At 28.5% G+C, this 15150-nt stretch overlaps 7 protein-coding genes across 7 annotated transcripts; 5 read left to right on the top strand and 2 right to left on the bottom strand.

Annotated features, from left to right (window-relative positions):
• Positions 1-118: 118 nt before the first annotated feature.
• BN7_3348 (uncharacterized protein) lies at positions 119-1276 on the top strand (the record flags this gene model as incomplete). The annotated part of the gene is made up of 1 exon (XM_011276014.1): positions 119-1276. One exon carries the CDS (start codon positions 119-121, stop codon positions 1274-1276), a length of 1158 nt encoding a protein of 385 aa, XP_011274316.1.
• Positions 1277-1464: 188 nt separating this feature from the next.
• Positions 1465-3054, bottom strand: RAX1 (Rax1p; the record flags this gene model as incomplete). The annotated part of the gene is made up of 1 exon (XM_011276013.1): positions 1465-3054. One exon carries the CDS (start codon positions 3052-3054, stop codon positions 1465-1467), a length of 1590 nt encoding a protein of 529 aa, XP_011274315.1.
• A 1325-nt stretch (positions 3055-4379) lies between these two features.
• Positions 4380-5642, top strand: BN7_3346 (uncharacterized protein; the record flags this gene model as incomplete). Its single annotated transcript, XM_011276012.1, has 1 exon — positions 4380-5642. One exon carries the CDS (start codon positions 4380-4382, stop codon positions 5640-5642), a length of 1263 nt encoding a protein of 420 aa, XP_011274314.1.
• Positions 5643-6090: 448 nt separating this feature from the next.
• BN7_3345 (C2H2-type zinc finger protein) lies at positions 6091-7026 on the top strand (the record flags this gene model as incomplete). Its single annotated transcript, XM_011276011.1, has 1 exon — positions 6091-7026. One exon carries the CDS (start codon positions 6091-6093, stop codon positions 7024-7026), a length of 936 nt encoding a protein of 311 aa, XP_011274313.1.
• Positions 7027-8427: 1401 nt separating this feature from the next.
• Positions 8428-9179, top strand: BN7_3344 (60S ribosomal protein eL19; the record flags this gene model as incomplete). The annotated part of the gene is made up of 2 exons (XM_011276010.1): positions 8428-8433; positions 8631-9179. 2 exons carry the CDS (start codon positions 8428-8430, stop codon positions 9177-9179), a joined length of 555 nt encoding a protein of 184 aa, XP_011274312.1.
• A 411-nt stretch (positions 9180-9590) lies between these two features.
• CAN1 (amino acid permease) lies at positions 9591-11279 on the bottom strand (the record flags this gene model as incomplete). Its single annotated transcript, XM_011276009.1, has 1 exon — positions 9591-11279. The coding sequence occupies one exon, from the start codon at positions 11277-11279 to the stop codon at positions 9591-9593; it is 1689 nt and encodes a 562-aa protein (XP_011274311.1).
• A 1885-nt stretch (positions 11280-13164) lies between these two features.
• On the top strand, positions 13165-14844 carry LYP1 (amino acid permease; the record flags this gene model as incomplete). The annotated part of the gene is made up of 1 exon (XM_011276008.1): positions 13165-14844. The coding sequence occupies one exon, from the start codon at positions 13165-13167 to the stop codon at positions 14842-14844; it is 1680 nt and encodes a 559-aa protein (XP_011274310.1).
• Positions 14845-15150: the final 306 nt, after the last annotated feature.

Genomic DNA, 15150 nt, shown 5'->3' with positions numbered 1-15150 from the left:
TAAATCTTTTCAGTTTCTTTATCTGGATATTGTGGATCAAAAAGAAATTCCATAGTATATAAGGGTTTAATACTTACCGCCAAATATAACTCATACAACATCAAGGATCAGTATTCAAATGTCCACACAAAAACTATTACCATTAACTTCATCATCTTCAAATAAATCATCAACTCCAATAGCTTTCAATTTAACAATTTCAAAAGAATTACAAAAAATTATATCAAATTCAAATATTAAATTGAAAATTATAGTTAATAATGGTGAATTAAAATTAAAATTAAATGATGATCAATTAATTTATCTTAATCAATTAAAAGAACAAAGTAAAACTCATATATATAAACAATTTTCTTCATCAACTTTTAAAAACATTGGAATTATACATTCAAGATTAAATCCTGTTATAAATCAAGAAGTACCTATTAAAAATGAAATTGTGGAAACTAAATCAACAAAACCATCACCACCACCATCAAATTCAACACATGGCTCAAATCATCAAAGGAATAGATCAAATGGTTCAAATACAGTATCATCATCCACAACAACTTCTACTTCAACTACCATCAAAAGTTCAAATTTAATATCCAAAAAATTAATTTATTATTTATCATTAGGTCCAATAACAATTGATGAATTACATCAAAAGACAAAATTCTCCATATCTGATATAGAATCAAACCTAAGATCAATATCAATGATATATACACCAAGATTACCAAATCAATACATAATAAAAGAATACCCCAAGACACCAAAGCAATTTAATGAACAAGATCGTTATTTTGTATTAAATTATGGAAATTATAAAGAATTAAAACCTGGGAATTATCAAGATGAAGATTTAAAATTAATTCAAAAAAATTGTAAATTAGTTTTTGATTATCTGAAATATCCATCAAATCATCCTGCAAGGTTATTAATGATACCAGGTGTTAAAGAAATTCCAAAAGAACCAAAAGCTATTAGAAAATTAACAAAAGATGTACCAAGAGAAGAACCTAAACCATTGAAAAGATTTAACAAACCTGAAATACCACAAAAAAGACAACGATCAAATTCTCCAACAACATCAGAAGATGAAGAATATTATAAAAATTTAGCACAACGTTTCAAATCCAAGTATAAAGAATATAAAAAATTATATAAAACAATTGAAATCTTGAAAAAATCAAAAGGAGGTAATGTTGATAAAGAATTAAAAAGATTAGTTGAATTACATAAAGATTTAGAATTATGGAAAAAACAATTATGGAAAAGTGTTCAACAATGAAAACCCTGTGTTTTATGGGGGGTTTAGCGCTGTGAATAAGGGATTATTAGCTATCATTTAATTGCATTTAATAAAAGAAATCATTTATTTAACTTGGTCCTTGTAATTTATAAATAAATAAACAGAAAACACTAACTAAAAACTCAAAACACCAAAAAAAAAACATATATAAACAGGGCGGTTAAAGGTTATAATCTATGACCTGGAACCAAACCAAACAAAATACTTAAAACCGCAGAAATCAATAAAGTTAACCCAACAATCCAAATAGATCTCTTAATCAACAATTTTTTAATAAATGGTTCTTTTAAATTCTTAACCCAATTTTTCTTTAAATTGGAACCTTTAGAACCATGAATCTTTGGATGATATAATTCTTGATTATCACTTAACCCCAACCAAACCATAATAGGATCTAATTTATATAAAAAAGTTAAAACTAAATAAACACCTAATAAAAATGGGACTATAATAACTGCTCTTATGGACTTAGGTCTAATATTTATGAAAATCAAAACATAACTAATCCAAAACCCTGCAAATAACAAAAACAACCCCAAGATTAATCTAATCAACACAGATTTATTATTTAAATTATGTAATGCATTCTGTTGTAAAAATAATGGAAATGATTCACGTTCCATTATATTATAAACATAATTCTTAGCATCATCAAACACTTCAGGATCATCACGACCTTGTAATTCAACATCATGTTTAATCTTACGAATTATACGATCTGGTATGTTTAATCTATGTGATGAATTTGATTGGAAATATGTGTTTAATAAATTTTTTGATGAAGATTTTAATGTTGATCTTGTTATATTACCATTCTTGATATTTGATGTATAAGCTTCTAAATTTTCTGGTAATATTCTTGTGGAGTTTCTTTTTGGTGTTATCGTTTGCTTTTGCTGGAAGTTTATTGAGGATTGACCTGAATTTCTCTTTGGTGAATCACGAATATAAGTCTTTGAAGGTGAAGTTAATGGTTCATATTGATTTAACAATGGAGATTTTGAAGATCTAGGGGTTGATGGAGTTTGAGGTTGAATATTTGATTGGGATTGAATTATTGGAGCTTCTTCAAATTCTGGTTCTTGACCCTGGGTTTCTTCAATGGGGATTGTATTAATACCTAAAATTGCATTAATTCTTGGATCTGAAGTATTTATATATTCATTACCTTGTAAAAAAGATGAAACTCTTTTATTATCATTATCATCTAAGAATCCTTCACTTAATAAAGCTTCTAATAACAATGAAGATGAAACTGATGTTCTTTGTTGTTGACCTGGTGTTCCCTGTTGTCCTTGTCCTTGTAATTGTTCATAATTTGATGATGATGTAGTATTTCTTTTTTGATCATCACCACTTGAACTTTTATGTTTTTCACTTAATAATAAACTTTCTCTAAGACCTTTAACATAATCTTTACAAAGTCTAAGATGTGTAATAACATCAATCCAAAAATCTAAATAATCAACAGAATTTTGATAATCTCTCATAAATATATAAAAACTCCAAAGATCAACTGGTGGTTGAGTCTTTCTATTTAAAACTTCATAAAGTGTTGGTAGTCTTGATAGTGTACTATGTGGTACCTGTTGTTGTTGATTTGAATAAATATCTTGTTGATAATTTTTAGTTTCTATATTTAAATCATCTTCATCATCATAATCATAAGGTAAATTATGGGTTTCAGGTAATAATTCATGAATATTTGAATTTGGTAATAATGTTTGCTTTGTTGTGGGTTTATAAGGGGAAGCCATTGTTTATCTTGATATCCACACAAGCAACAATCGATGTTGATACTTGATACTTCAATTGATAGTTATTATATCAGTTCATTATTAAAAATATACGAGAATGTTGAAATAATATAGTGAGAATTTTATTGTTTACAAATTTCCTTGATTAGTGACACGTGAAATGTGCATAGTTAATAATGGCAGATGTTGAATACTTCCATTCGAACCCTGACATTGGAACATTGATATTTAATTCATTGTTTTTTATTTTGTCACCTTTTTTATTTTTGCATTGAAAATCTTTTTTTAATTGATTGCGTTTGAAAGGAAATAGATAACTGGTATTAAAGACACATGGATATAGTAATAGAGTATAGTATAATCAACAGAGTAATATACAGAGTAGTAAACACACTGGAGATAATAGATTAGGATATAAGTGAGGTAAAAGGCGTACATAGCTATATTAGTTATCTCACCACAGTCGTAACCAATCACAGTACTAGGATTAAGTACTCGTATAGCGATCATGTATAGTAACAATAAGTACTGTTAATGCTAATAAATAATAAATATTTAGTGGTGGATGATAATTACGAATATTATTATTATACAGATGACAAATGAATTACATCCCCCATAATCCCATGTGAGCTATAATAGATTGTACTGGTTGGTTATGAGTTGTATGAGTTATTTATGTGAGCCATATTATACTATGTACGCGGTCCTATACCCGTGAGCTTAATACTGACAACTGACACCCATAAAGATTAGACAATACAATAGACCACTCTCTCTTCACTCTTATAAGTTATAACCCATACTCTTACAATCATAGTATACTTCTACTCGTATCAGTCCTCCCTTGCACCATGTTCCATTATTAATTAGTGCTAAAACGTTTTCTTAAACGCGAAATCAACGTGTTGATCAACTAAAATATTAATTTTAAACTTTGACATATAAGTAAACATACAGAGCCATTAAAATATCATCCTTATAATTATTTACTATATATTATTATGATGAGCTCTTTAAGGATAGTATTGGATATACCATCACTGGTTAAAGCGGCCGTTAATATTCAAAGTCCACAAAACCGGTAATTTAATGCACCTGATTTGTACGCATATAGTACATTATTTGGTTAGAAGTTAGTAATACGTGCAGCCATTAATTTTGATTATAAAGGAAAGGTTTTAACGGTTTTGACTCTTGAGCGGTTTTTTGTTGAAGCTTAGATATATTTATACAGGTGATATCCTTTTGTGAAGTTATATTGTTGCTGATCATTTGACGTTTCAACTTTCGTGGTGTGCAATCTGGGACATCTCTGACTAATAATGTGGAATTCAAATATTTATCAAGATCAAGATCTTAAACAAAATGATATTAATATTGAGTTACATGAGTTGAATGGATTTGAATCATCTGATGAAGAATCTAATATTGGGTTAATTAAAAGTGAAGTTATACATTCTTCTTCTTCATCTTCTTTTAGCTTCCCTTGTCAAAGATTACAAAGATTGAAAAATCTGGTTACTTTCAATTCAAAATCATCATCATCATCATCCAAATCAAAATCAAATTACATATATTTAATAATGGGATTAAACTTAATAATATTATTCATAATATCAATAATCATAAGTATCAAATCAACATCTCCAATAATAAAACCAATAATCTTTTGGAAAGATTATTTACATTCAAATAATCAATTACAAAACCTCAAGGCAAATAATCTGAATAATTTAATCAATTATAAAACACATTTAAATTCAAATGAAACATCATCTGAAACATATCCAATCCATTCCCATAATGATTATTGGAGATCAATCCCATTATTTAATGCCTTGGAATTGGGGATAAATTCAGTTGAAGCTGATGTTTGGTATTTACCAACTATAAACTCCAATGAATTATACGTTGGTCATAAAAAATTATTATTATCTCAATATAAAACACTTGATTCTTTATATTTATCAAATTTAGAAACTTTATTAGATGAATTAAATCAACAACATATAACTAATGGTTTATTCAATGGAGTTTTAAAAAATTCATCAAAAACTTTAAATTTAATTATTGATATTAAAACTAATGCAAATGAAACTTTTAATCAAGTATTAAGTCAATTAAAACCTTTTATTGATAAAAATTATTTAACTTTTTATGACTCAACAACAAAGGAATGGGAAATTGGTCCATTAACTATTCATATAAGTGGTAATATTCCTTATGAATTAATTAAATCACAAGAAAAAAGGTATACATTCATTGATTCTAAATTAGATTCCCCTGAATTCCAAAAACAATATAATAATGAATTATCAATATTCACATCATCATCTTTGAAAAATTTGATTAGATCTAAACCAAATAATGATGGATTAACCCAAGAACAATTGGATATATTAGAAGATAAATTTCATACGGCTCAAACCATGGGGATCAAAACAAGGATATGGGATATTCCAAATCATCAAAATAATCAAAGAGATGAGATAACTATGGATTTATTGAAAATAGGTGTTGATATGATTAATTGTGATGATTTAAAGAATTGTATAAAATTGTTAAAAGAGTTTAAAGAGATATAGATATAGATATAAAGAAATAAGAAGAGATAGAAATATGATAGTAATGAATAGATACACTCCCTAATGAATAATGCTTTAATAAATGTGAAATAAGTGTAACAAAAGTGTAAAATATCAAGTAAATTCAAGTTTAAATGGTTATTGTGATTACGCATCTCTGACATAATCACAATAAAACATTTCTTTTTTCTCAAATGAGCATTTTTTAATTTTTTGTAAATTCGAGAATTTTTTTTAAATAAAAACAAAAAAAAGTAGGACACTAAAAAAAAATTAAAGAAAACACCATTTAAACGTACGGAGAGAATAACGTATACCCAATAACGGTTAATTGTGTCAAATATATCAAGCATTAAGGCTAGGGATATAGATAAGCGCATACCACATTTACGGATATTGATCATTTGAAGATTTACAAAGATATACAAAGATATACAAGATATAAAGAATGAATAATTTATTAAGGGATCCAGTATTTCGTCAATTATTAACAAATAATAATGAAAATAGTACTTTAGAACCAATTATTAATCCACAACAACAAGTTTATCATAGTGATTTGAATGATGTGAAGAATGAAGATATTTCCAAGATTGATTTTAGTTTTTTGGATACTTATGTACCATTAGTTGATGATAATTTAAATAATTTAAATCATGTTAATTTTGATATTGATTTTAATAATTTTGAGAATAATGAAAATAATGAAAATGAAAATACTGTGAATGATTTGGAAGATGGTTCTTTAACTGAAGATTCTTATACTCCAAGTGTTTTCAGTAATGATCAAGTTGAATCTTCTGTTGGTTCAGTTAAGGAATTTGGTGGTGATATTGAACATGATTATATGAGAAAGGTTGATATTTCAAATGAATCTTCAAAACAACAACAACCATTATCATTACAACCTCATCCATCTCATTTAGAACAACAATCAAAACAATTTCATAAATTTTATACATCAACTTTTAATACAAAAGGTGATTTAACTACAAAAACTTCAATTTCAAAACCTTTATTAACTTATCATAAATGTCCATTTTGTCAACGTCAATTCAAAAATAAATCATATTTATCACGTCATTTGAAAAAACATGATTCTATAAAAGATTTTAAATGTCCTTTTTTCAATGAATCATCATCAAAATGTCATCATTTAAATGGAGAATTTTCAAGAAAGGATACTTTTAAAGCTCATTTGAAAAGTATTCATTTTATTTATCCAATTGGTGTTGCTAAAAATGAAAGAAATTCTTCCACTGGTAGATGTGCTGGATGTTTTAAAGAATTTGAAAATAATAATATTTGGTTAAGTGAACATATTGAAACTGATGAATGTACTGGATTTGCTAAATATAAATTAGATCAAGAAGCTAAAATATGAAATTGTGAAATTATCAATTAAAATTTATTGGTTTTAAAAGGTGTGGGTTTATTTATTTGTTTTTCTGGTTTTCAGTTCTTAGTTTTAGTTTTAGTTTTTTTGTTTAGTTTGTTTAGTCTTGGTTTATTGGTTTCAAGTTAATTTAAAAATACCTATTATTTGCATATTCATTTCATACATTTTCATACATGTCATACATTTTAATATATCAATTAATATACAAAATTGTTAATTTATTAATAATATACAAATTTATTTCATAATATACAAGATCATATAAGATCCAAGTAGTTAAAAACCAAGATTAATTATTCTATTTTCTATTTTTAAATGCAGTTTTATTACCTTTTTTTTTAGAATTATTTTTTTTATAAACATGATGTCTTGCAGTTCTATAACCTGAAGTTGATACTTTCTTTTTATCTTCATCAATATTCATTTCATCTTCATCTTTGGATTCTTTTGATTCTTCACCCTTAGCTTTAGCTTCTTCTTGTTCTTTTATCTTTTGTTTAATAAGTTCCTCTATAATAATAATTAGTATTCAAAAACTAAAACTAACAATATATTGATCTATACTAACCTTGTGATTTTTCATGTAATCTTTTTGTTCTTTCATCAACAGCTTTTTGAAATTCACCACCTCTTTTGAAAGCTTTAGCTCTTAATTTTTGCTTTGAACGTAATGAATAACCCATGTTTTAACGTATAATTAATGAATACTAAATCAAGATAAATAGTGTAATACTATTAATTTATTTATCTCATCTCTATACAAAAGAAAATTTTAGAATCTGATGATGTAATCGAGGGCTTTATCTTCATGAAAGTCACATGAAGCGTTATCAAAAGTCATCTGATATATGCCCTAAGTGATGTCCAGATGTGACAAATATCACCAGTCACAACTAAATACACCACCCACACACCACCTGGTCTTCGCAACACAAAATCTCACAAAAACATAAACAAAAACAAATTCCCCCTTCGCGAAATTCAACGCTTTGGTGGGAGGGGGATGACATAATCCATAATAAGAATTTTTTTTTGTTAGTAGCTTTGAGTGCGAAATTTCCAATATTGTGTGGTTTGTCCAAGCTATAGAAAAAAAATTCAAAATTAATAAAAGTTATATTTTGACTATTTTGTTAAGATAGCAATACAAAGGTATAATCAATATCAAAAATGTGAGTGATGATGAAGATTATAATAAGGAGATGTACTGTGGAATAGAGATTCATAGATGGACAAGAAATAGAATCTATAAGATTTAGTTTTCGTTGTTGTTAAATTTGAAATTTTATTTAAATCAAAAGGGGGATTTTATATATAGAAGATTATTGAAAGAAACAAAAGTATCATGAATCAATGAATTAAAAGATCAATAACAATCAATATTGAATGATAGTATCAAGTGGAAGATGGATCAACTAGTAATTTGAAAACAAATATATCCATATATTAAACATAAGTGTCATACAATAAATTTTCATTCAAAAGATTTCAATGAAAAAGATTCCACAGTATAAATCTATATATACCTTTCATTAAAAAGAACTAATATACTAACAAATTCCAATAGGGCTAACCTTAGAACTCAAAAGCGTCTTGCCGCATCTGTTGTTGGTGTTGGTAAAAGAAAAATTTGGTTAGATCCAAATGAAACTGAAGAAATTGCTCAAGCTAACTCTCGTCAAGCCATTAGAAAATTATACAAAAATGGTACCATTGTTAAAAAACCAGTTCGTGTTCATTCAAGAGCTTCAGCTCGTCGTTTAGCCGAATCTAGAAAAGCTGGTCGTCACACTGGTTACGGTAAAAGAAAAGGTACTAAAGAAGCTCGTTTCCCATCTCAAGTTATTTGGATTAGAAGATTACGTGTTTTAAGAAGATTATTAGCTAAATACAGAGATGCTGGTAAAATTGATAAACATTTATACCACACTTTATACAAATCTGCTAAAGGTAACACTTTTAAACATAAACGTGCTTTAGTTGAACATATCATTACCGCTAAAGCTGAAGCTGCTCGTGAAAAAGCTTTGAAAGATGAAGCTGAAGCTAGAAGAGCTAAGAACCGTTCTGCTAGAGAAAGAAGACAACAAAGAGTTGCTGAAAAGAGAGACGCTTTGTTCAAAGAAGAATCTGCTTAAATTTTATAATCAAAATTTAAATGGGTTTTCTATTGTAAAATTTAAATTGAATTTATGTTTATATAAAATTTCTAGTAAATTATCTGGGTCTAATGTCATATATTTGTAGAATTTTGATTGTTTCTTTCTTATATTTCGATTGTTGTACTATTTGTGAATTTCAACTTATCCTGGTGGGTGAGATCATTAATGTGTGAAGACCTATGTTATAATAGATTTCTCTGTATTGTATATAGACAGCACTAGATCGTACATTTTGGCTATAATAACTACACTTGAAAATTTTTCTATGCACGACATCAACTCATTATTATTATTATGATATATATGACTTCTAAATTAAATATTATAACTATTATACATTATATTAAAACCAAAACATAAACTTTTTTACTTCTATTATCAAAGGGTTTAAGCAACAGCTAACCAAAATTTTTCCCAAATATTTTTTGGTAATTCATCTTCCCAAACAATAGCATCAATTTCTCTTCTATCAGTATCAATATCAATTTGATCTAAAGGTAAAAATAATGGACCTCTATAAATCAATTGACAAACAATCCAAAGAACAAACATTAAAATAACTGAAACATAAGCTGTAAAGAATTTAGTTGCAGTGAAATTGAAAAAAGAATCATAACCTTGAATTAATATAATAATACCAATACAAATTGATGCATAATAAGCACCCCATGGCATGAAATGAGCTTTGAAAGGTAAATCATCTCTTGAAATACCACGACTTCTTAAACATTGCATAAATCTAATATGACATAATGAAATAAAGAACCATGCAAATAATCCTGCAATTGTAGAGATATTAATTAACCAATTGAATCCAACATTTGCATTATCTGATAAAACCATAAATGCTAAGAATCCCATAACTGAAGTACAAATAACACCAAGATATGGAACACCTTGTTTTGTAACATATGTGAATTGTTTTGGTGCTTTACCTGCGATACCTAAACCATAAAGAATACGTGAACCAACATAAACATTTGAATTAGCAGCTGAAAGAACAGTAATAACGATAACTGCATTAAATAAATGGTTTAAAACTGGTGTACCTGAATTTTCAATGGCAATGATGAATGGTGATGAAGCAATGACTGATTCATCAGAACTTAAACGTGGTTCATTATATGGAACTAATAAACCAACAAAGAATAATGAAAGGATATAAAAGAATAAAATTCTGAAAAAAACTTTATTGATAGCTTTTGGCACAGTTCTTCTTGGATTTTTAGATTCACCTGCAGAAATTGCAACTAATTCTGTACCTTGATAAGTAAAAGCAGCATTAATTAAAGAAGAAATCCAACCTAAGAATCTACCAGTGGAAACATTATCAACCAAGATACCTGGACCCCAAGGACCTGGATTTCTCCAATATCTGAAACCAACAGGACCCATATCACCAGCACCACAAACCATAATGAATGCATAAAGGATAAATCCAACAATTGCAACAACTTTTAAAAATGCAACCCAAAATTCAACTTCACCATAAACTTTAACAGGGAAGAAATTTGCCACTGTTGTTATAAACCAAGAAATTGCAATCCAAGCACCTAATGGAACTGCATCAGTCCAATATTCAATAACTTGTCCAATAACTGAAATTTCCACTGCATAAGTAGTTGCCCAATTAAACCAATACATATAACCATTTGCAACACCTAAAGCTGGTGATAAAAATCTTGCATTAAAAACAGTGAATGCAGAAGTAACTGGGATAAATGTAGCCATTTCACCTAATGATTGAGTAACAAGATAAACAATACTACCCATGAAAAGATAAGCAATAAGAGCATTAACAGGACCGGCATATGATAAAGGAGTACCAATCCCAACGTATAACCCAGTGCCAATAGTACCACCAAGGGCAATCATTGAAACATGACGAGGTTTTAAAGCTCTTTTAACTTGAGTTTCTTTAACATGACCATGATCTATATCATCAGCTTCATATTTTTCTTTTGGTGATGAAGAACTATTATAATCATCTATTGGAATTGAACGATGTGTTATTTGATCTATATCATCATTTAATGGTATAGATTTTTCAACATCTTGATATTTATCAAATGACATTGTGAGTTATGTGTGTATGTGTGATGGATGGTATTTGACTAGATATGATATTGATGATTATTGATTAGTTTTATAAGAATGAATGAATATATTTAATTGTATGACTCGATTGAAAAAAAAGTTTTAAATTGGTGGGATCCGTAAAACGGTGAAATAAAAACTTTACTTTTCTTAAAAAATGTATGTATAAGTGCGCGCAAACTTCACCAACTCTATACCTTCTATAATTAAGTATATAACAACCCCTTTATTGAATGTAATTGGAATTGAATTGACTGGTTATGTAGTTATGTATGATAAACTTGTCCAAGTATTCAATTAACCATATACGATCTTTTATCTATCCACTTTAAGTAAACAATTGTAGTTCTTTCAACTCAAAATACTCAAATTTAAAAGTCTCGAGATGTCCTTGAAATAAAAAATGTGCCACTCGAGAAAAAGAAATTTAAATTTTTAAACGGCTTTCTTTTTGGGTCGCGAACAGTGAACTTTTAAAGGAAATTACTGAGAAGGGAGAAGACTGAGAAGATTCATAGGAAGAGACTAAGAGAGTGAAGTTGAAGACTGTGAGAGTTTAGGGTCTGGTGATTGAAGAGTAGTGTGACATTCTACTCATAGTTTCAATAGTGTTAACTTTCAAGTTGTTGTGGTTGTACTTTAATGATTTTCTGTACTCCATCCTATCTTCCCACTCTGCTTGAAAATGTCAAAATTTCATATCCCAAAAGAAACTTAAACTTAAAGAAAAGCTAACTAGTAAGCTGTATAACAAGTTAAACATGAAAAGCAGCCAATTTGTTTTAATTTATATTGTTATCAGTAAGATCGACTACTTTGTTTATACGTTATCAGTTGGTCTGAATAGAGTACTAGGAGATTTCCAGGTTATTATATATGCCTCTCAGACTATACTTAATGCCGTTTAGGCATTCACCATCAACCAACCAGACTGCAAGGCAAACATAGTGATATCGCTGAGATTCACTTCACTGGTACCCATCCTCACTGAGAGAATTCATGAGCTTGAAGAGTATATTTCAGCGTTAAATTGTGACTGTTGATGAAGTTTGAATTTAAGATGATGGTATAATCATCATCAACTCATCATGAGTATAAAACAACTATTCGCTTAATATAACACCATTCAATTTGTAAAAGATCCCTAGATTCTACAATAATCAAATTGCAAAAACGGCGTGTTACCAGTTGTTTTGTGGTTTAACTGGTGCCCTTGTCGCTAATACCAGTACTTAAAGACCTTTTCTACGCTATAACTAGTACTTAGGGTACAACATCACAATTAGCACTCCCACACCTAAAACTAGGTCAAATGAAGTGCTTTGAAATGATAATATGTGCGCTGAATTGTGATAAGATAAGATATCATCCTTAAATCTCCATTAAACAACTCCTTTATACCTTTATACCCCATTATACTATACTCTTATGATATATGGTTGTTTATTATATGTCATGCTGCAATCTGTAAACGGCGTGTGCGTAAATTTTAAATTTTTTTTTCTATTTCCACTATCAAAAATTTTCGACTCATCAAAACTGCTTTTATATAAACTGTTTCAACTGCACAACAAACAAACAAAGATCATTTAATTATTACTATTATCAATTCATTTCTTTTCAAAGATCATCAATTCAAGGATCATCAATCATCAAACTTACTTTGGTGTGGAGATATTTCATTTTATCGCAGTTTTAATAAGCGAATAAGATCAAATACCGCTGAGTTAAATCAGTCGTTACTTTTAGATCAACTATTGATTAAAGAATATCATCAAAAGATTTCATATATATATACATCCAAATCTCCATATCCATTCAAATCAATCCAACCATTTCTCATATAAATCTATAATCACACACAATGTCTTTTGAATTAAAAGACTTAGAAAATGGCTCATCATCAAAAGATCAAACTTCTCATGATATGAAGAATGATGTTAAATTAACAAATATAAGTGATGATCATGAAGAATTAAACTTATCAGAATCAGAAGGTGCCGTCAAGGAAACTCAAGTTAAAAGATCTTTAAAACCTCGTCATGTCACTATGATTGCCCTTGGTGGTACTATTGGTACTGGGTTATTTATTGGTATTTCAACTCCAATTTCTCAAGCTGGTCCTGTTAATTCATTAATTGCTTATCTTTTTATGGCTACTATTGCTTATTCTGTTACACAATCTTTAGGTGAAATGGCTACTTTTATACCTGTTACTTCATCATTTACCGTTTTCACTCAAAGATTTTTATCACCAGCTTTAGGTGTTGCAAATGGTTATATGTATTGTTTTACATGGTGTATAACTTTTGCCTTGGAATTATCAATTGTGGGTCAAATTATTCAATATTGGACAGATGCTGTCCCATTAGCAGCTTGGATTGCTATATTTTGGGTTATTTTAGTTTCTTCAAATATGTTTCCTGTTAAATTTTATGGTGAAGTGGAATTTTGGGTTGCAAGTGTTAAAATTATGGCAATTGTTGGTTTCATTATTTATTCATTCATCATGGTTGTTGGTGGTGGTAAACATGGTCCAATTGGTTTTAGATATTGGAGAAATCCAGGTGCTTGGGGTCCAGGTTATTTATTCCCAGGTACTGCAAAGGGTAAATTCTTGGGTTGGGTTTCTTCTTTAGTTAATGCTGCGTTCACTTATCAAGGTACTGAATTAACTGGTATTTCTGCAGGTGAATCCAAGAATCCAAGAAGAACTGTACCAAAAGCTATCAACAAAGTTTTTTTCAGAATTTTATTCTTTTATGTTCTTTCATTATTCTTTGTTGGTTTATTAGTTCCTTATAATGATCCAAAATTTACTTCAACAGATTCTTATGTTTCTTCATCACCTTTTATCATTGCAATTCAAAACTCAGGTACACCAATCTTACCAGATATTTTCAATGCTGTTGTTTTACTTACAATTATTTCAGCTGGTAATTCAAATGTCTATATCGGTTCACGTATCTTGTATTCATTAGCACAAAACGGATTAGCACCAAAATGGTTTAAAATCACTTCAAAACATGGTGTTCCATACGTTAGTGTCTTGATGATTTCTGCATTTGGGTTTTTAGGATTCATGGCAATTTCAAGTGGTGCATCCACCGTGTTTGATTGGTTATTAAACATCACTGCTATTGCTGGTTTATTCGCATGGTTATTTATTTCATTATCTCATATTAGATTCATGCATACTTTAGCTAAACGTGGAATTTCAAGAGATGAATTACCATATAAGGCACATTTCATGCCATGGGCTGCTTATTATGCTGCATTTTTCGTTATTGTTATTATTTTCATTAATGGGTTCCCTGCTTTTATTGGTGGATTCCATGTTGAAGATTTCTTTACTGCTTATGTTTCAGTCATTTTATTTGTTGCATTATGGATGTTTTTCCAATTTATTTTCTTTAGAGGTCCATTATTATTAAAGACTGAAGATGTTGATATTGATACTGATAGAAGAGAAATTGATGCTATTGTTTGGGAAGATGAACCTCCAAAAAATTTATGGGAAAAATTTTGGGCTTATGTTGCTTAAGAACTTTTAAAGCGTTTAATATTATTCATTCATTCATTTTGCATTAATTTTAATTAATATTTGTTTTCAATTTTTTGATTTAATTTTGGTTTTTTTAATAGTTTGGGAGATTATCATATAGATATTTATCTCTAACTATTCTTTGTGTTTTTAATGTCGTTATGTATATATAAATTATTGTCATAAACTTTCTTAGAGTTAAGAATTGTTATATAATTGTAATCTATAATATAATTAGTATATCAATTTACCACGTATGTACAGCGTTATAATATCAGCTAAAGATTTGATGAAATAACTATAATC

This window comes from Wickerhamomyces ciferrii, contig 00090 (genome assembly GCF_000313485.1).
Source record: "Wickerhamomyces ciferrii WGS project CAIF00000000 data, strain NRRL Y-1031 F-60-10, contig 00090, whole genome shotgun sequence".
Lineage (NCBI taxonomy): Eukaryota > Fungi > Ascomycota > Saccharomycetes > Phaffomycetales > Wickerhamomycetaceae > Hansenula > Hansenula ciferrii.
Note: the sequence above shows the minus strand (reverse complement) of the source record. Positions and strands in the feature narration are given on the sequence as shown.